Genomic DNA, 20,920 nt, shown 5'->3' on the forward strand with positions numbered 1-20,920 from the left:
GTCTGGCCTTACATTTAGGTCTTTAATCCATTTTGAGTTTATTTTTGTGTATGGTGTTAGGGAGTGTTCTAATTTCATTCTTTTACATGTAGCTGTCCAGTTTTCCCGGCACCACTTATCGAAGAAGCTGTCTTTCCTCCATTGTATATTCTTGCCTCCTTTATCCAAGATAAGGTGACCATATGTGCATGGGTTTATCTCTGGGCTTTCTATCCTATTCCATTGATCTATATTTCTGTTTTTGTGCCGGTACCATAGTGTCTTGATTATGTAGCTTTGTAGTATAGTCTGAAGTCAGGGAGCCTGATTCCTCCAGCTCTGTTTTTCTTTCTCAAGATTGCTTTGGCTATTCGTGGCCTTTCGTGTTTCTATACAAATTGTGAAATTTTTTGTTCTAGTTCTGTGAAAAATGCCATTGGTAGTTTGATAAGGATTGCATTGAATCTGTAGATTGCTTTGGGCAGTATAGTCATTTTCACAATGTTGATTCTTCCAGTCCAAGAACATGGTATATCTCTCCATCTGTTGGTATCATCTTTAATTTCTTTCATCAGTGTCTTATAATTTTCTGCATACAAGTTTTTTGTCTCCTTAGGTAGGTTTATTCCTAGATATTCTTTTTGTTACAATGGTAAATGGGAGTGTTTAATTTCACTTTCAGGTTTTTCATCATTAGTGTATAGGGATGCAAGAGATTTCTGTGCATTAATTTTGTATCCTGCTACTTTACCAAATTCATTGATTAGCTCTAGGAGTTTTCTGGTAGCATCTTTAGGATTCTCTATGTATAGTATCATGTCATCTGCAAACAGTGACAGCTTTACTTCTTCTTTTCCAGTTTGTATTCCTTTTATTTCTTTTTCTTCTCTGATTGCTGTTGGTAAAACTTCCAAAACTATGTTGTATAATAGTGGTGAGAGTGGGCAGCCTTGTCTTGTTGCTGATATTAGTGGAAATGGTTTCAGTTTTTCACCATTGAGGATGATGTTGGCTGTGTGTTTGTCATATATGGCTTTTATTATGTTGAGGAAAGTTCCCTCTATGCCTACTCTCTGGAGGGTTTTTATCATAAATGGGTGTTGAATTTTGTCGAAAGCTTTCTTTGCATCTATTGAGATGATCATATGGCTTTTCTCCTTCAATTTGTTAATATGGTGTATCACATTGATTGATTTGCATATATTGAAGAATCCTTGCATTCCTGGGATAAACCCCACTTGATCATAGTTTATGATCCTTTTAATGTGCTGTTGGATTCTGTTTGCTAGTATTTTGTTGAGGATTTTTGCATCTATGTTCATCAGTGATATTGGCCCGTAGTTTTCTTTCCTTGTGAAATCTTTGTCTGGTTTTGGTATCAGAGTGATGGTGGCCTCGTAGAATGAGTTTGGGAGTGTTCCTCCCTTATCCATGTATTCTTGATCCAATGATTTCAACTCTCTATCTGCTTATAATCTCTTTTTTCCTTTTTGTGGACAATCAGAGGTTGTTTTGGGGTTGGCTAGACTTGACAGAAACATGCTGACATCATCATGTGTCACAATACCAGCCTCATAGGCAGCACTTTTGCAGATACTGGACCACTTCTGCTGTCATCCTCCCCTCTTCCACTTCTAGCCTGCAGACACTTGGTGCCCCACAGAGGATATGCCAGCACTCAGACCACAGGGTGCAGCTGTGAGTCTGACTCTGTTGTTCTCTGTCCTGAACTAACTATTCAGTATTCTCAGAACCAGTGAATGGGATTCAGGACTTTTTTTTTGTTGTGGGATCCTTATGTAGGACCATGAATGTCTGGCCTTTGAGGGCAGGGCTGGCCCATTTATAAAATATTTTGAAAATGTTGTGCATAGTGCTTTTCTGGGGAGAAGTGCTGTTATGATCTTCACAAAGGTATCTGTTACCCCTAAAGATTCACCTATTCTTTAAGACTTCAGGTGAGACTTGATCTCTGCCTTTCAAAAAGAAGTGTATGCTGTCAGTAAACCCCTAGGAACATGTTTCTGAATCTATGACACCATTTTCACACTACTCACCTTGCCAAGTCATTAAGATCCAACCGGCCATCATTATTTTTGTCAAAGATCTTCATCTGGAATGCAGAAGGGGAAAGGAGTGTAAGAAATACTTGTAATGGGAATTTATTTTGAAAGTCATTAAAGTGCTTTTCTGTTTTGCTCTTCTGGTTATATATTTGTCTAAATTGGCTGAGGTTGACTTATATCATAGAGTACTCTCTATAGAGTATAGAAGAAATAGTTTTCCATGAAAGCAAAAGTAGCTGAGGGGGATATGATGTAGGAGAAAGTCTGCCCTGTGTAGGCCTCAGAGGATTGTAGGAAGGAAAAGAGAGAGAGAAGCAGAGATGGCAGAGTAAAGTAGATGTGTGACCTAGCTCTGCTGGAAGGGGATCTGGAGGGAGAGGAGAACTAGCTAAGGAAGGACAACATTGAGCGGACAGAGTTGCTGGGGCTTAGCTTTCCTGGGACCCTCTGAGCACCCAAGGGTTTGGAGGCTGAGTCAAGGACCAGTGGACCTTCCATGGGGCCAGCTGAGTATGAGATGATGCTGGAACAGAGGATGGGGGTGGATCACTGAGTCAGCAAGCTGGAAGGAGGATATGGCAGAGAATTAGTGATCTGCATCCAGCAAGAGTTAGAGGATGGCTTCAACCATGAATGTCAGCCAAGTAGCAGCAACTGTGTGGTCAACAGGCATCACCATGGAAACCAGAGCATTGTGACTTGGGACCTCGACTCCTCCCCTTCACCATGAGGTCCTATAAGCTGCCTTTTCTCTCCTTACCCAGCTTGATGACATTTTTAGAGAAGGGTCTGGGTTGGATCCAGAGGACTGAGAAATCTAAGAGACTGAGCTTTTCCTTTTGCAGAGACTTAGCCTTATTCAAAGAGGCTGTTTGAATTTATTAGATCAGGCTAAATTTGTTTTTTTTTAACATCTTTATTGGACTATAATTGCTTTATAATGGTGTGTTAGTTTCTGCTTTATAACAAAGTGAATCAGCTATACATATACATATATCCCCATATCTCCTTCCTCTTGTGTAGATCAGACAAAGTTTTAAGCAAGATATAAGAGGTTCATTCTTAGAAAGCTAGATTATCTTGAGTTTTAAGCAAATAATAGCTCACCTTGAAAGACATGGGCCCATCTTCATTGGTGTGCAAATTTACACAGCAAGTGTAAGGGGAAAAAGCCCTTTGCTCAAAATTGGCTCAAGGAAGAACTGAACACTAATGTGTAAATTATGCTTCTGCCCATCAGAAAATTGGTTATGTGGTTCACTTAAGGATCAGAATCAGAAAAAAAAAATCACTTGCTTAATTTTACTATCCCTGTGTGTGTACACTTGGGGGTGATTAATACACCTATTCCCCTGTGTCTCCTCTTCTAGTTGACTGGGACATCTTTGACTACAAGAAATATGCATAACAAGGGAAGCTTGAGACATGCCTATTGCACCAGACCAAAAATCAGACCTCTTGTCACAGTAGTAAAGTCATATGATCTCTTTGGGTGCAGCTTCTTCAGCTATTACTGTGCCCATGATTTTAACTTTCCTTATCAGAAGAACCCTATTTTCAAATGAAATTCTGCGTGGTGCTTGAATGTATAAAGCAAAGAAATGGAGCTGTACAAGTAGTGGCTGGAAGTGGGCTGGAGCTTTGTCCTCTAGGTTCCCTCTCAATCCTGAAGTATTGCCTCTGAGCCCAAGGGTTTCTTGGAACCCAACAGTCCAATAACCACTGACTGAATTAGGGCCCAGATTGCATCCAGCTCTGAAAATTAATGATTTCATGACTTTGTCAAAGCAGTTGAAGGGGAGTAAGATTGATGCTGAGCACTTTTCCTGGTAAAGTCAGCAAACAGAGTTCTTCAGAGCAGGTTCCGGTGTGGCTAATGGGAGGACTGAGTTCTTGGGAAGACTGGGTTCTTAGGTATCCAGGGACCTCGGTGGCACCTGCCCTTGCACTTCACCCCTGAGTAATTGATGGTCAGCATCTCCTCAGAGGATGCTATATGTCTACTGAATGGTGGTGATCAGAACACCCAAACTACACGCACCATAGCACTGTTTCATATGCAAGTTCACTGCAACCGCCACGAGGGTATCTTCCACCAGAAGCCATCAGTAGAGTAGCAGCTGGTTGCTAATCCAGGTATATGAATTTACCAGGATTTTCTTCCTCCCAAAACTTGATTATGAAAAAGAAAAAGCCTCAGAAAATGACCGGTTTCTAAGAAGGAGGGAAGAGTAGGCTCCTAATAGTTCATGATCTCAGTAACTGAGAAAGTTGTTTGTAAACAGGTCCGTACTAACTCACGGAAGTTACTAACGACCTTTGATGAATTTTGAATGTTTGGCAATTTGGTGGTGGGGGGGATGGGCATAATGGCTTCTTAATTTTTAAAACTCTAATAGTGACCATTTGTAGAGCAGCCAAAACTTTCTATGTTATTTCATTTAATCATCACCACATTCTCAGAAGGTAAGAAATAGCTGCATGCCACACATGCAAAAAACTGGAGTGTAGAAAGATTGATTTGTCTAAGAAAGTAGCAAGATTTGAATCTAAGCATATCTGTCACCAGAGCTCTAGAGCTCTTCCCATAAACCAGGCTCTTAGCTTTATAGAGTCTGGGTAGCTTATGGTTAATGTAGTTTGCTTCATGGTTGGTTATGAAATAAAACATCTGGTGCTATAGATTATGCCAGAGATGTGGTGTTTACCTTTTCTGATTGCCCTTCTTTCCCTGGGAAAGCAAAAAGAGATTCTATTTATGTGAGTTTCCCTCTGACCTTAGTGGTCACGTGCTCGTGGCACAGGTCCCTCCTGGAGGGCTGTGGTGATTCACGGTGCTGGCGGTGGGGACAAGATTCCATTCTGAAGGGCTGATTGTTGGAAGGTTGTGAAGGGCCCTTAACCACTGTTCTCACTTCTGCCACTGCCTTTTCCAAGATTGAACATCCACACATTTTGAGTACTAAGTACATGAAAGGTTCTATAAAGTCTCCTGGAAATGGAACACAGTGACTTACTGACAAACTCCTTAAAATTCTGTAGACCTATGGTTCCCCACGAGAGACCCCTCAGAGACTATAGATCTACCCAGCATTCTCCTTAGATTGAATAATAGGTTTACCTTAATTTTTTGATTCTTTAAAGATGCAGTGGTGATTGTGAAATGTAAATTCATTTAAAACCATTGCTGGGTTAATATCGGGTTGGCCAAAAAGTTCATTCAGGTTTTTCCCTAACATCTTACAGAAAAACCTGAATGAACTTTTTGGCCAACCCAAATAGTACCTTCTTACCAGAAACAGTAGATCCAAAGTATGACTATTGTCATGTGGTGGGAGAGGCAGTCCGTGAATTTTTTAAACAATTGCTAATTGATAATTTGAGATGCAGTGCAAGGTCAAAATTATGCAGATAGTTCAGCAGAGTGAAGAGTACAAAGTATAAGTCCTTCCCGTCCCTGTTGTAAAGGTAACTACCATTCACAGGACTGTGTATCCTTCCAGAAACTTTTTAAACATTTTAATATGTCCATCTTTATTTTTTTGGACAAATAGGACCACATTCTATGTATTATTTTGCAACTTCCTTTTTTCATTAAGCAGTATTCTTAGAAATCACTCCTGATCGGTTATCTTTTTTTTTTTACTTAAAAAGAGTTCCTCATTCTTAAAAAGTCTGGAAATTGTTGCCATACACAATCTCAAAAAGGATTTAGAGGGCCCCCCCCATATTACTGAATCAACAATTGTATGTTGAATAATTACCATGTGTCTAACAACATGTGAGGCACTGTGAGAGATTCTCAAAAATCATTAAGGTGGTACAGGCTTTTAGGAGCTTACAATGTAATTGGAGAGGCAAAAATGAATATCTGAAATAAGATTCAGCATTATCTCCATGACCACTGAGTCAAAGAAACAGAACAATGTGTTAGAATATTGAAGAACACTGAGAGAGGAGAGGGGACTTCAGATAAATCATGAAGGAGGGGCAACTTGAAAGGTATAGTTCACATTCACTGGGCTGAGGAAGATCACCAATGGAACAGGACTGGGGGGAAGGTCAGAATGTCAGTTTTGGACATGCCAAGTTTGAGAGGCTTATTGGGCATCCAAGTGGAGACACACATCCAAGTATATGCAGGGAGCTCAGAGAAGTGCTCTGAGTCAGAGCTATAAATTGGAGGCAGTCACCTTTAGTAAGTATTCAAAACCATCAGACTGGTTGAGATCAACAGTAGAGTGAGGGTGGACGTGGAATAGAAGAGACTTCAAGACAACCTGGTGGCGGAGGGGGGGATAAATTGGGAGATTGGGACTGACATATACACACTACTATATATAAAATAGATAACTAATAAGAACCTACTATATAGTACAGGGAACTCTACTCAATACTCTGTAATGGCCTATATGGGAAAAGAATCTAAAAAAAGAGTGGATATATGTATATGTACAACTGATTCACTTTGCTGTACACCTGAAACTAACACAGCATTGTAAATCAACTAGACTCCAATAAAAATTAAATTTAAAAAAAAAAAAAAAAAAAAGCACAGACATGTCTCAGATTGGCCTGGATCAGAGACCTAGGGGGAAGGAAGCAGCTAGGAGGTCAGGTGCTTTAATCCAGGCATGAAGGATGAGAGCTGGGACCAGGGTAGAGGATGGGGGTATTCTCTTTGCCTGCCACATTCTCAGATTTTAATTTATTGTTTTACAGTAGTTCAAGTTCCATGCTCTAATTAGGTACATGAGCTTAATATCTTCCACATGTATTAGCTTACATTTTACAAAGCTCAGTATTACCAAATAATATTCTACTCAGACAGCTAATCTTTCCCCCTGCCAGGTGTTGGCAGCATCTCTTAATTAGATGTCATAATTGTATTTTGTTAATAGTTTCCTTCCTTGTACAGAACATTAATTACGAGTTTAGATGAGACAAGGTCTGCAGACCTCAACTTTTCTCTTCTGATTGGATGTTCTGCCTTGACTTGTTGAATCTTACGTTTCAGACAGCTTTCAAGTGTGCCAATCCTTATTTGGGTCAATTTGAATTCATTAGTAGGTTACATCTCTTAAGTAAAGCATTTGATGCTAAACCTCAGAACCAAATCTTTAATGCAGTGTTGCTGTGACTGTGTCCATTGCTCATTAAAAAGCCATTAAAGCAGCAGTAAAGTGATTTCACACTTGGTGTATCACTTAGAGCTCAGATCCTAGAAGTTTTTTTTTCAGAATGTTGAGTTTCTAAAAGTCAGTATACCCAAAAGTCTCTAAGGAAATGTAAAGAGTCTTTAAAAAAAACCACAAAACTGTAGTCCAGTTCCCATATCTGTTCATTGGAAAAGTATAAGTCGCCTTTACAATTTAAGAAAGAAAAATGAAATGGATGGGCCAAAATCTCATTAAACTCATCTAGTCTTCAGGGCAAACTCAGATCCTTGGGTGGAAACTCTTTCACTAGATTCCTCAACACTTACGTATCACCCCAGCGCATAAAGAACCAGTGAGGGGCTACCTGGAGTTTAATTGATCATGGGCCTTCATGGGACAATTTAGAGCAAAAATGAATACTTAACTGCAGCACACATGAGCAGAAGAGCCACAGGGTTCTAGCAATGAAACAGACACATATAACAGGAGAAACAGGACAGTCTTGGTCAACTGTCATTTCTCAACCTCTAGATACTCAAAAGTTGGCTAAGACCACTCGGATTCCCCTCAGCTCCTTCACAGGACTCTAAGCTTCTGGATCCAAGCTCAAAGCTATCAAAAGTGTACATTGCCATTTCTTTTTTCATTTCATAGGTTTTCTTCAGCTCAGGGCATTCCATCGTAAGAGCTGCCAGCCTGAGGTTTCTTAAATGTAAACTGTAGAGCTGTGAAGAAAAGAGCTCTGGGTAACTAGGGCTGCGGGGCTGATGTGTGTTGTGCAGAATCTCTTTTCAGCCCAGTACTGACTTTCTAAGCAGTCTACATTTCTCCTCCCTGCCTGTCCTGCCCCTTATAATGGGATGTTTGACTGAGGTGACCCCTGGGGCTTTATGCAGCCACAATTCACTCTTCTTCTCTTTCTCCCTTCCCCAGTTTAATCAGTGTTCCTCTTTTCTCCAGAACAATTTTGTGGAACCCTTTCTTGTTTCTTTCATTAATTTGTGTCCTTTTTGGTGTTTAAGAAGTTGTCAATTCTTAGGAGTATTTAGGGACTTCAGGAGGAGAAAAATCCATCTTTCTGGGTAATAAACTCTGTTGTGGCTGTCAGAGCTCCTGTATTATCTTATCTTTAAAAATACTAAGAGAATCCTAATCTCCGAACATGGCTTTGCCCTCACCTTGCTCTTCACTCTATTCATAGGGATTTGTATCTCTTCTTGATCTCTCATAGAGCTCAGCCCTCCCTCTTTTGAACGTTTTCATTTTAATAATTTGACATTTAGACTTTCAGACGTGAATGTTACGGTTTGAATACAGTTTGAAGATGGATTTGGGTCTGAATTTCCACTCCATCCTTATCATCTCTGACCTGTAATCCTCAGTTTTTTCATTTACAAAATAGAGGTTTAAAAATACTTATTTCATAAGGTTCATGTGAGAATCAAATAAGATGTTTGAAAAGTGCTTCACACAGGGCCCAGCACAGAAGGAACTCTCAATTATTAGGATTAAAATATTTAATACTAGAACAAACACTGGCTACGTTTCAATGAAAATAAAGTACTGTGTGTACTCTGTTAAGAAGACATCTTTAAAAAAATTTAACTTTAATTCTTTTCACCTACCTTTTTTTTTTAATTGAAGTATAGTTGATTTACAGTGTTTCAGGTATACAGCAAAGTGATTCAGCTATACATACATGTGTGTGTGTATATATATATTTTTCAGATTCTTTCCTGTTATAGGTTATTACAAGATATTAAATATAGTTCCCTGTGCTATACAGTAGGTCCTTGTTGTTTATCTATTTTATATATAGTAGTGTGTATCTGTTAATCCCAAATTCCTTATTTATCCCTCTCCTGGCCTTTCCCCTTTGTCCACCTACCTTTTCTTGTCCTGCCTTTGCCGAAGCTCTAGAATTGCTGCTTCATTGCAGTCCATCTTATTTTTTTAAAAATCCAGAAAACTTTTCAAGAATCTTTTAATTGGATCTCAAGGTGAAATTGCTGTATTTAAGGGCTGAAAGGAAAATTGAACTCAATTCCTACTTATGGGTCGATACTCTAGGGCAGTGATACACACACTGGGGATGAAAGGGAGGGACCAGAGGGAATGTTTGCTCCCTTTCCCGTTCTTACCAAATTTCCTCCCAGTTGGAAGACTCCATAAGGTCAGAGACCGTATCTTCCTTGGTAGTTTCTCCCTAAATATTTGTTGAAGGAACGAGCTCACATCTTTGTATGAACTAGTTTACTAGAGCGCATTCTAACCTGAGAGAGCAGCAATAAGAGAGTGGGGTTTTGGTGAGGGAGGGGATATTCTCGGTCACTTTGAGACCCTACCTCTCAGCCCAGAAAAAACATCTCAGACCCAGCTTAAGAAAAGGAGCAGAGTGACGTGACTTGCGAATCCACAGGGGCATATACTAGGCTCGCCGTGATCTGACTGTCCCTTCTCGATTTGCTCTGCTCTGTCTCCATGCCTCCAGCTCTAGCCCTCACTCCTGTCCCTCCTACCTCCCGTCATCAGCTCAGGGCTCCCATCTCTCTGTCTGTCTCTGTCCCCTGGGCTCAGCATGGCTCCTACCCACTGCCTGGTTGGGATCCTTCTGGGTGACTCTTTGTGATGAAGGACCCCAGTGAGAGACATAAGGAGGGAGCTCAGCACTTCCAGGCTCCCTTTCTGGTTCTGCCCTGGAGGGTCTGGTTTTAAACAAGGAAAGAGAAAAAGGAGAATTTCGGAACATGAAGCACTGCTTGAGGAAAGCTGGGTCTGTGCAAAATGCTGCGATGTGCATTATGCAGTATGCGAGGCACCTCAAGAGGGATCAAGAGTCATGATGGAGCTGGAGGGTCCCAAGGAACACAGACAAGGGAGGCAGGAGGGTCCCAAGGGCAAATTTTACTCATATTGTTAGGGTTTATTCATAGCTGTTTATGAGGTAATAACTGAAAATTCCGTTCAGACAATTCGCATTAAGTAGCCCACTGTGTGCCAGGCTCCGTGGGAGGGCTGAGAACACAAAGGTAAGATGCCACCTTGCCCTTGAGGAATCACAGCCTAGTGGAGTACAAGCTCCATAAACAGTGTCAGCATCATCCTTGACTCCCAGCTGCTTCATCAGGAAATCCTACTGATTCCATCTTCAGACAGATCTAGTTCTCATCTCTTCTGCTACCCGACCCTGGTCCAAGCTGCCATCCTCTCTCACCTGGATGGAGCAATGGCCTCTTAACAGGTCTTCCTGATTCCCTCCTTGCCCATTTCGGGCTCTTCTCAACACAGCAGCCAGATCATGGCATCCTCTGCTTCAAATCCTCCAGTGGCTCTCCATCTCCCTCCAACTAAATCCCCAAGTTCTCACAGTGGCCCCAAAAGCCCAACCTGGTCTGGCCTACATCTCATCCTTGCTTACTCTGCTCCAGCCACACTGGTCTCTTCCTGTTCCTGGAAATCCCAGGCACACCCCTGACCCAGGGACTCTGCTTGCTGTACCTTTGGTCCTTTCTCATGCTGCATCTTCTTGAAGGGCCTCCCCTGACCACCCTGTTGAAAATTACACCTCCCCAAACTCCCATCCTAGCTGCCCTGCAGGCACTTGCCTGGTCTACTTTTCAATTTTTTCCATAAGACTATCACCCTCTATCAGGCAATGTAATTTATTGTTTATTGTGCTTATTGTTAGTGTCAGTCTCTCCTTTGTCTATTTCACCCACTGCTGAATCCTTGATGACTAGAATAGTGCCTGAGGCATAGCAGGTATTTGAGGAATATTTGTGGAATGAATTAAATGGGTGACTATGATGTTAAGACAGTGAGATACACAAGATACTATAGAGGCACAGAGGAGAGGCACTTGGATCCACTATAGAAGAAGGTTATGGAAGATCTGCTAGGGCAAGATGACGTCTAACTAAATCTTGAAGGATGAGCAAGAACCAGGTGGAGAAAAGTAAGGAAAAAATAGCCAAGCTGTGTTAAAAAGTCAGAAAGCAGTGGCTTAGTATTCTAGTTGGAGGTGGAGGGAAGCCCCTCAGAGTCAAAGGTATTCAAAGAAATACTGGAAACATGCTGGAGATTCTAAATGCAAGCATTTCATTGTGTAGGGCCTGTTTTAAACATAAATGAAATCAAGATAACAACAGCCAGTGCTAACATTGTTAAATCAATGTTGAAAAAAATGCCCAACTGGAAGAATAATCTCCTTGTTATTCTCTCCCCCAGGCAGTTTCAGTCTAATTTCCTTTTTCAGATTATTCATTCTATTAGAGGGTTTCACTGGAACTTAGGTCAAAAGGAAACTAGAGATATCCCTGTAGCTGGGAACCTGCTTCCTGCTTCTCAGGGATTTCCCACGTCACTCATTAGTGCTAAGTACCTATTTACTCAGGATTTCAAACAGCGTTCTGCATGCTATTACAACAAGTCAACATAGTAGGAAGCCAGATAATTTCCTTGATTGAGATCCTGGCCTGGGGTGTGATTCTGTCCTTGGCATCAGCTTTGCTCCTGTCCAGCCCATTTACAAGGTATCATGGTCAAGAGCACATTCTTCCTTCCCGGGGCTGATGCCCTTGGCTGGAAGCAGCATTTGGAGTAGTCAGAGTACAGAGTGAGAGCCAGGAAGATGCAGGGTTGAAAGCCAGGAGAGCCCAACTTCCAGTTTAACTGGTGCCTTAGGCTAGGCAACTTAACATTTCCCAGTTAATCTGATTTTTATAAAATGAGTCTAGGGATTCAACTTGGTGGTGACTTAGTTACTTACCCTTTCCAAGCCTCAATCATCAGATATACAAAATAGCAGGAACAATGCCAGTGCTATAGAGGAGTTGTTAGAATTAATACAGTATTCGGAAACATCAATTAAAGGCCTAAATAGATGAACCTAGTGGTACACATTTTAACAGGGATCCATAAAACTCTTCTCAGTGATATGCTTCCGTGGCTGTTCACCAGAAGGTTCAGTAAGATGCGTCTACTCGAGAACTCTTTCTATAATAAGTGTAGCAATTGCACAAGTAATTAAACCTTTACCAGCAATTTCCTTGCTTGTTAATTAAGAAACCTACAGAGTTTGATTGGAATGAAGCACACATCTGGGGATGGGAAGGGGCTCGGGGGGAGATAAATGGTAGAGAAGCCAGATCCAATTCAATACAGATTGTTGATTAGCACTGGGAGAAAAGCATCAAGTTAGGAACTGAAACAGAATATGAGGATGAGTTCACCAAAGGCAGCTTCTCCTACTTCACCATTTTCCAGGGAGCTTTGACGCTGAAATAGTCCTGGGGTCACAGGATGGCATGAGTGGCAAGTGAAATAATGACAACAAGGACCACAACAACCACTACAGGAAGAGCTAACATGTACTGAACATTTCTTATTTCCTTGATGCTCTGCAAAGTGCTTCATACGCATCCACTCACTTAACCTCGCAGTAACTAGATACTATTAATCTCCATTTTTCAGATGAAGTAAATAAAGTTGAGAGGCTGGACAGTTTCTCAAGGTCATGGCTAAAGATGGCAGAGGTGGGACACACATCTCCCATCTATCTGATTCCCAATTGCTCTAAATCAACTTGCTAAATGAGTAGAATCGTCCACTGTACCAGACAATGTTTCTGGGCCGTGAGGAGGCAGCGGAGAAGCTGTCCTCATGGAGATCGCATGGCTCGGTTACTCACCATGGTGCCAGTATATTCTTCCAGCTTAGCCTCAGAAATGGCCTTTTTGTGGTGGCGGAAGAGGTCTCGGAGGAAGTTCTGTGACATCAAGAGAAGAGCTACATTTTATCTAGTGAGCAAATAAACCTAAAAATCTCAAGAGGCTGTATTTTAAGAATTGTGGTTCGTTTGTTTTAGGAAGGAACTGAAATGCTTTTAGCAAGCAGTAAATCCAACATACAGTTTCTAAACCTTCTAAACACGAATCAGTTTTTTTAAGTAACAAATTCATATCCATGTTTCTTGGAAACACAGAAATCAAACTCATGAAACACATATATCAAATTCCCAGCGATGAGCAAACCCGCCCTTCACCCAGACGCAGCTCCCGGCAACACTTACACGAAGCTCAGCAGCTGATATAAAGCCACTGCTGTCAGCATCATATTTGCGCCAAATCTGAAATACACAAAAGCCATTAATCCATTTATCCTCAAATAATTTGGGGTCAACTTATGCTGCTGTCTACTGTGGTTCAGCATCTGATAACAGTACTTAACTGGGTGCAACTAAGACTTTGCATGGAGAATTTTAGGCTTTCTTTGGTGACAGATATTGTTTGGGCAGAACTCACTAGAAATGACTCACTGCATTCACTTAGAGCCACTTAGGAGGACCACAGTGCACTCACTGAAAGGGAGCTATGGAAAGTTCAAAATGGAAAGATATCAAGGGATGGCCTTCAGTGGGAGGCAATATGGCAAACTATGAAATCTTTGTACTAAATTCCTAAAAATGCAGAGTACTCTAAAAAACAACTCTTTAAATACATAGCTCAGCTGGCAAGAAAGTGAGGGGACTTCTAAGAGGTCTGACATGATAGGAAAGCACAAAATGCATGACAGAAACCAAAGTCTGTCCTAGGTACATCTACTGATCTCTGATAACTTAGCCTGTAGCTTTATCAGGAAACTGCGCACAAGGTAGACAGGAGACAAATTCTGGGGCCACCCAAGGTGGGAAGTCAAACTGAGGCACCTACATAAGACTAAAACCCCGAACAGCAATAACCGTAATGCAAAGGTGAACTTCCCCAAAATAAATTGCACGGCAGAAAGGGCCCCTAAGGAATCTTGCCTTTGTGGTCTTGGCTCCAGGTAAAGGGAATAAAACGTCTCTGATAATTCCCAGTAGCAAGCCAACCCTTTCATTGGTTTAAGAACAGCATTCATGGGACTTCCCTGGCAGTCCAGTTAAGACTCTGCGCTTCCAATGCAGGTGGCTCGGGTTCGATATCTGGTCGGGGAACTAAGATCCCACATGCTGTGCAATGTGGCCAAAAAACCCCACAAAAAACAGCATTCATCCAGCTGAAGATACAGTTACTTAAACTGGAAGACAGAACAGCTGAATATTTTTAAGGAAACATTGAGCTGCTTTCTTTAGTAAATGGTGTGATTTTGACCACCTCTGATTTTTTCCATATCCAAGCCTCACAAGTTAACAAGTTCCCTAACTCCTATACAGAATGAAAAAGTAGCATTAAGTATTTTTTTTTAATTGACAGATGTTTCATTGATGTGGAATGGGTTACCTGAGTCATCAACTGCAGGGACCTTAATTCTAGATCACAGCTAGGGTCCTGCCTGAATATCCTGCAGGGATAGTAGGAGATGCTGATATTTAGTGAGAAGTGTTCAGAAACATTGCCCCTTTCAGTCCCTGTCACCAACGTTTCTGCCTGAATCTAACCAGGCTTAGAAAATCAACTGGTTAAATGTGATTTATATCCTAACTTTAATGGTGTGACTATACCAGAACTAAGAATGAGAATTTCAAATAACAAAAACATTTTTACCTGCTTTTTTATGCTGTTCCCCAAACATTTTCCATCTAAATTATCTTACAGTTTTACTGCACCTGAGCTATTGGTGGGCCAAAGATCTTTATGTGACTACTATATATGCCTGTCTTTAAAGAATAAAAGCAAAATAAAGAGGTTTCCAGGCAAACAAAAACAGAATTTATTACCAACAGTCTCTTGGTAAAGGATATACTCCAGGAAGGAAGAACACAAAGGAGGAAAATCTAAGATGAAGAAGGAATGATGTACAAACACAATGGGAAACATGTGGGCAAATGGAAACATATCTTGTTAACGTAAAATTTGTGGGATTAAAGAAAACAAGATAGAACTAATATTCTGGACAATAATGGCAAGTGAGCTGATAGTTAAAGTGTCTTAAGGTCTTGTAGTTCAGGGGGAATATAAAGACATTAAGGTAGGATTTCTTAAAATATATAGGAGAGTACATAGGTTATAACAAATTTAATTTAAAAATAAAGAATTCAAGAATCCAAAATATTTTTTTTAATTGGGTAGAGAAAGAGAAAGCACTTCTTTACAGAAGAAATTGACAAACTAGAAGGGAGGGAGGAAAAATGGAGAAAGTTTTTTTTTTTTAAAAAGATGGAAATGGCATTATGGAACCTTTCTTTTTCCCATTTCTCAAGATTATTCAAGCCTACATAGGCATAACATTTTAATACTTTCTGCTGATTATAAAAGCAAATCATATTTATTGTGCAAAATTACTGAAATAAAAAACACTACAATCTTCTGAAATTCCTACCCCAAGATAGTCACTTGTCATTTCTATGTGTTTCCTTTTCATTGTGTTTCTATTATATATGTGACAAAATGAAGGGGAAGTCATATGGCCTACACACTTGGGTAGTCTACTATTTTCATTTAAAATTTTCTGTGAGCATTCTTAAACACAACTAAAATTATTTTGAAAATGTCATTTAAAATAATCTGTAAATAATAGAACAATGATTCTACACAATTGGAAAATACAAAAGTACAGAGAACATAAAGATTATCCAAAATCTTACCCCTAAAAAAAAACAATATTTATCTAGTGTGTATTTACCCGTTGTCTTATTTACGTGGGTGTTAGGGTAAATAATTTTTTAAGCAAAGTTAAGATCATAACGCATATACAATTTTGTTTCTTAACACCATAACGCATTTCCTTCTTTTCATTAGATAGTCTTTGAAAACTTGATTTTCAGTGATGCATAAAGTTCCACAATGGGGTTTCTCTCTCATGAATCTCCAGGGCCTAGAGCAGTTTCTGGCATACTGTAGGGGCACATAAGTATTTGTGGAATGAATGAATTGTATGAATGTATCATAATTTACCTAATTTTTCTTTCATTGTTGAGCATTTATGTTATTTTCAGTTTTAACTATACTAAGTAACAGAAATCTTTAATGTACATCATTGTGTAGAAAATTTGTCTGCATCTCTGATTATATCCTTAACATAGATGCTTGAAGAAGTAGAATTATTGAGTCAAAGGGTAAAGATTTTTATTTTATTTTTTTTAATTATTAGCACCTTTAATTATTATTTATTCATTTATTATTTTTTTTTTGGCTGTGTTGGGTCTTCGTTTCTGTGCTAGGGCTTTCTCTAATTGTGGCAAGTGGGGGCCACTCTTCATTGCGGTGCGCGGGCCTCTCACTATCGTGGCCTCTCTTGTTGCGGAGCACAGGCTCCAGATGCGCAGGCTCAGTAGTTGTGGCTCACAGGTCCAGTTGCTCCGCGGCATGTGGGATCTTCCCAGACCAGGGCTCGAACCCGTGTCCCCTGCATTAGCAGGCAGATTCTCAACCACTGCGCCACCAGGGAAGCCCCAAGATTTTTAAAAATTAACTGTGGATTATGAAATTTTAAAGAATCCTGATTACATTTTTGCAAAATCGCTTTCCATAAAATTATCCCAGTGTGCGTGCCTGCCCGGAGAGCACGAGCCACAGTCTCAGTGCTTGCTTGCCAGCGCTGTATCTTTTTGTTGATCCTCTTAAAATCTTTACCACTTTGGAAAAGTTAGTTGTTTCTAATTTGCATTTCTTTGGTTGCTGTTGTATATCAATTGTCTATTCATATTTCTTCTGTGAATTGTCTATGCAAGTGCTTGCTCCATTTCTCATAACTTCCACTTGGCCAGAAGATAAATAAAGTAGTGCACAAGGGTGCTAAGTTATTATCTCCTAAGTGGGGACCTGGTAAGTCTTTCAGGAATGGGGCCCTGGGTGCAGGAGCTGTCTTGAATCTGCCGCTCTGGCCTTGAAGACACCCTGCTCTGCCTTCCCTGGTCTTTTTTCACCCACAGACAGTAACACCTAGAGGCTGAAAGAGGAGATAAGAGGAGCCATTGATTCTGCCTTTTGTTTTTATTCTGGCACAATGATTGCAAAGAGATGCCTGCTGGCTGGATCAGCCCTCTAATAAGTTATATTTTGACCATACTGTGCCTTCAAAGCTAGAATTAGTTGCCAACATTTAATAATAAGTAATTTCCCATAGAGTCTAGATGCCTAGGCTGCATTCTCAGAAGGCAGCAGTTGGCTGGAGCTCACAGGACTCTGGGCTCTTGATGGGCATGTGCTCTCCAGGCTCCACGGCCCCCACCCTACCCTCCCATTACGTGCCTCAGGTACCTGCAGGGCCCCTCATCTAAGCCTTCCTCTAGCCCAGGCTAAGGAGTTTGTCAGCTCAGGGGCAGCCCGGGTCAGCACGCTGAGAGAGCACATTGGGGCTTGGGGCCAGGCTCAACACAAGGGCTTCTTTGCTTGGTCTTGTCCTCTGTGGGCAGCTCTCCCTTGGGGACTGGGCAGGAGTGGTGGCAGCCACAGCAGGTGGCTGGGATCCTGGCCTCACCCTCCATAGAGACACAACCAAACGCTTACCTGCATAAACTCCACACTGCTGTCCAAGGGGGTTTCCCGGCGAAAGAGCAGAAGAAAGTTTTCATCCTCGGACAAGAACATGCAGGCAAGCTAAAGGAAAAGGGAGAGATAGCAGCTGGTGACACTGGCCAGGGCTCCGTGGGTAAAAGGCATCAAGGAACATATTAGAGGGCAGAAGGGCTTGGATCTCTCAGGATCCAACACATAGTTCCGTGCCCTTGATTGTCATTTTGGATTCATTGATTCTTTCAAGAAGTGTTGCACCCTTCTAGGTATGAAACACTATGAGTATCTGTCTTCCATGAGCTTACAATCCAAAATAATAATAATCATCTTTATTATTATTTAATAATAAATGTGTTAGTGCTTAAAATGTTCCAGACCTTATTCTGAGAGGCTCCAATTTTATATTAACAACTCTATAATTATAGTAGAAAATTAAAATACCCAATAATTTTTATATGTGCCATGAATTGTTCTAAATGCTTATATATGCTAACTCATTTAATCCTAACAACCTATAGGGTGCATAACACATCATTATTATTATTTATTAGTTAAGGAAACTGGGCTACACAGAGATAAGGAACTTGCCATCATTACGTAGTTAGTAAGTGGTGGAGTCAGGACTTCAACTAAGCCCACACTTTTAACCCCTATGCTGTGCTGGTGAGATGTTGTGTATACAGATCACTTCAGTGCCGTACACAAAAGCAGGAATGATTGCTGTCTGGCTTGATTCTTGAGTTGGCTATGGTTTATATTCTTTTATATTATTAGCATCTATATTGATACTTTAAAAGTTGGTTCACTTGTGGTAAATTTAACCGTCCAGCTGTCTATATGAGCACCAGTTCTATTGATTTACTTCCCTTGCTCCCATGAACAAAGGTAACATGTTCTTCCCCTATGTGACGGTAACACTTGTTTCAGCTCATAGGCATGTTTGGCTGGGTTCTTTGCTAAACCTATGGTATTTCAGTGTATACTGTCTTCTTTCTGAATTGTCCCCCATAAACAGTGGGCATTTCTTCTATAGCCATAGTTCTCCCAGCATCTTGTTCAATGCTACAGAGGAAGTCCAGAGCAAATGCTTCTGCTAGGTTGTAGGAATGATTAGCCCACGCTCCCATTCATATTCTCTAGTTGGATGTAGGTCAGCTCAAGGGCACATCGTGTTAATAACAGCTGTCATATATTGAATACCTACTTCATGGCAGTCACTGGCAATGTACTTTTCATTTATCATCTCATTAAATTCTCACACCAATCCTTCAGGTAAATATAAGTATTGGCATTTTAATACTAATGGGAGGCAGCACAATGCAGTATGTTGTTGGCTTTAGTGTGGATCCAAATTCCTTCTCTGTATTCACCTATTATCTGATCTTGGACAATTTAATTGATACCTCTGTGCCTCAATTTCCTCATTTGTAAAATGGAGATAATAATATTTATATCCTGGTGCTTATGTGAAGACTAAAAATCAGGTGAGGCACTATTTATAAACTGTTTAGCAAAGTCCCTGGTACCTATTAAAAATTTAGTCAGTGGTAACTTCTCTGTGGATGAAGATGATGAACTTGAGGTTCAGAGAGATGAAGTCACTTGGCCAAGGTTTCATATTTCACCTGTTGACTTTGTGTTTTTCCTACCCACCCACACAAGGTCAGCTGAGAACTGCTCTTCAGGACTAAGTGTGTTTTCGCATGGGGTGGCACAGGCTAAGAAACCAAATTAAAATGTAATTCACCAGCCCTAAGTCTTTAGAACGCACTCTGTCTTCAGTTTGACCAGAGTGGCACAGAGGAGCCCTGGACAAATCAAGTACACAGATCATCCCCAAGCTTCACTTTGGCTCTTAGATGTGACTCCTTTCCCATTTTGTTTTGTGCTAAAATATCTAAAGTGTGTGCAGGTGAGCTGATTTTATGTCACAAGTACCTGTAATTGGAGTACGCGAAATGGCCAGCGGTATAGCAGGAGGCAGTAGGAGAGACCTTGCTACTCTTTACAGTCACAGACTCATGAGGTTTTAAGGGGACCAAAGCAGTCCTATACCATCAGCTTCTCTGCAAACAACCTCAGTTATGCTCATTGGCAGGACTCCATGACAGGTTGGTTGGCATGGATGTCAAAGTTTTAGCCAAGTTCCCAGTTGCTTCAGGAAGGTCTACCAGTAATTGGTAAGATAATGGTATAGTTTTTCATTATTTACCATGTTTCATTCATTTATTATTAAGTTAACAAATATTTGTTGAGCGCCACTATATGCTACGCTCTGTTCTATGGGCTGGAGAATGTAACTGTGAACATGTAATTATGAATACTTTGGTATTTCTAGCTTGATGCTTACAATTACTTTTCCATTAATCAATACACTGATACGTTTACATCAATTATAATGCAATTATTATTGGTTATATAAATAATTTTTGCCTTTTAGTGAAAACTTTGGAAACAGCTACACTTATAAATCTGGAGTTTAGCTTAGTTTTCTGAAAAGGCAGCCTCCTGGTGTGAACATGTCTATTTTTTATGATATAATCTTGCCTTATTATCATAACTTTCTGAAGAAAAATTACTATTTTCACCAACAATATTGACTAAGTACGACAGCATTAAGAGACTAGCTCTTCAGATTTCAGGTAATATGTCTAGCAGGCACTTTTGTCTCTGAAATTAATATCTTACTTTCATAGCAGCTCATTTTTATGTATGGATTTATAACTCTATAGAATAAACCTGTATAGATTCATACCTATAAGTGTGTTACAACTTAATCCAGTGCCACTTACTGGCCATACGATGCTAGGAAAGTAACTTAGTTTCCTCATCAGTAAAATAGAGATAATGTTCCATGCCCATTTTCTATAGCTACTGTGGGGATATGTGTGGAAATCCTTTCTAAACTGTAAACCTTTTTGTAACTGGAAGGAAAAATTATCAGGTTAAAGATAGACTATGCCTGGCACTGCACGCCTAACACAGTTCCTTGCTTTAGTAGGTACTTAATAAGTGTGGGTTGAGTTGAAGTAGAGGCGGCTGCTCTCTGTTTTGTTTTTAATGATGTTCACAGACAGATCTTTCCAATCTCCATTGGGAACTGATACTGAAGTTTAAACTCATTTATTGTCAGTACGTTTTCCCTTATGTCAAGGTTGAATTTGAACAGGACACTGTGGAAAGAGACAAATATTAGATCAAGTAACTGAAAAGCCTCCAGCATATCAATTCCCCAATTATAAAATAAGTATAAATATTGATTGACCTAAATAAAATGATG

The 20,920-nt window shown here is 40.3% G+C and overlaps 1 protein-coding gene across 1 annotated transcript in view; it reads right to left on the bottom strand.

The window, feature by feature from the left end:
* SCGN (secretagogin, EF-hand calcium binding protein) overlaps positions 1–20,920 on the bottom strand; it is a 41,552-nt gene that overhangs the window by 11,024 nt on the left and 9,608 nt on the right. The window contains exons 4-7 of the mRNA XM_082346418.1: positions 17,635–17,724; positions 13,275–13,331; positions 12,894–12,971; positions 2,037–2,092 (exon numbers count right to left, since the gene is read on the bottom strand). Coding sequence (XP_082202544.1) covers positions 2,037–2,092; positions 12,894–12,971; positions 13,275–13,331; positions 17,635–17,724 — 281 coding nt within the window. The remainder of the gene's footprint in view (positions 1–2,036; positions 2,093–12,893; positions 12,972–13,274; positions 13,332–17,634; positions 17,725–20,920) is intronic.

The sequence above is a fragment of the Balaenoptera borealis genome, assembly GCF_965194805.1.
Source record: "Balaenoptera borealis genome assembly, chromosome: 12".
Lineage (NCBI taxonomy): Eukaryota > Metazoa > Chordata > Mammalia > Artiodactyla > Balaenopteridae > Balaenoptera > Balaenoptera borealis.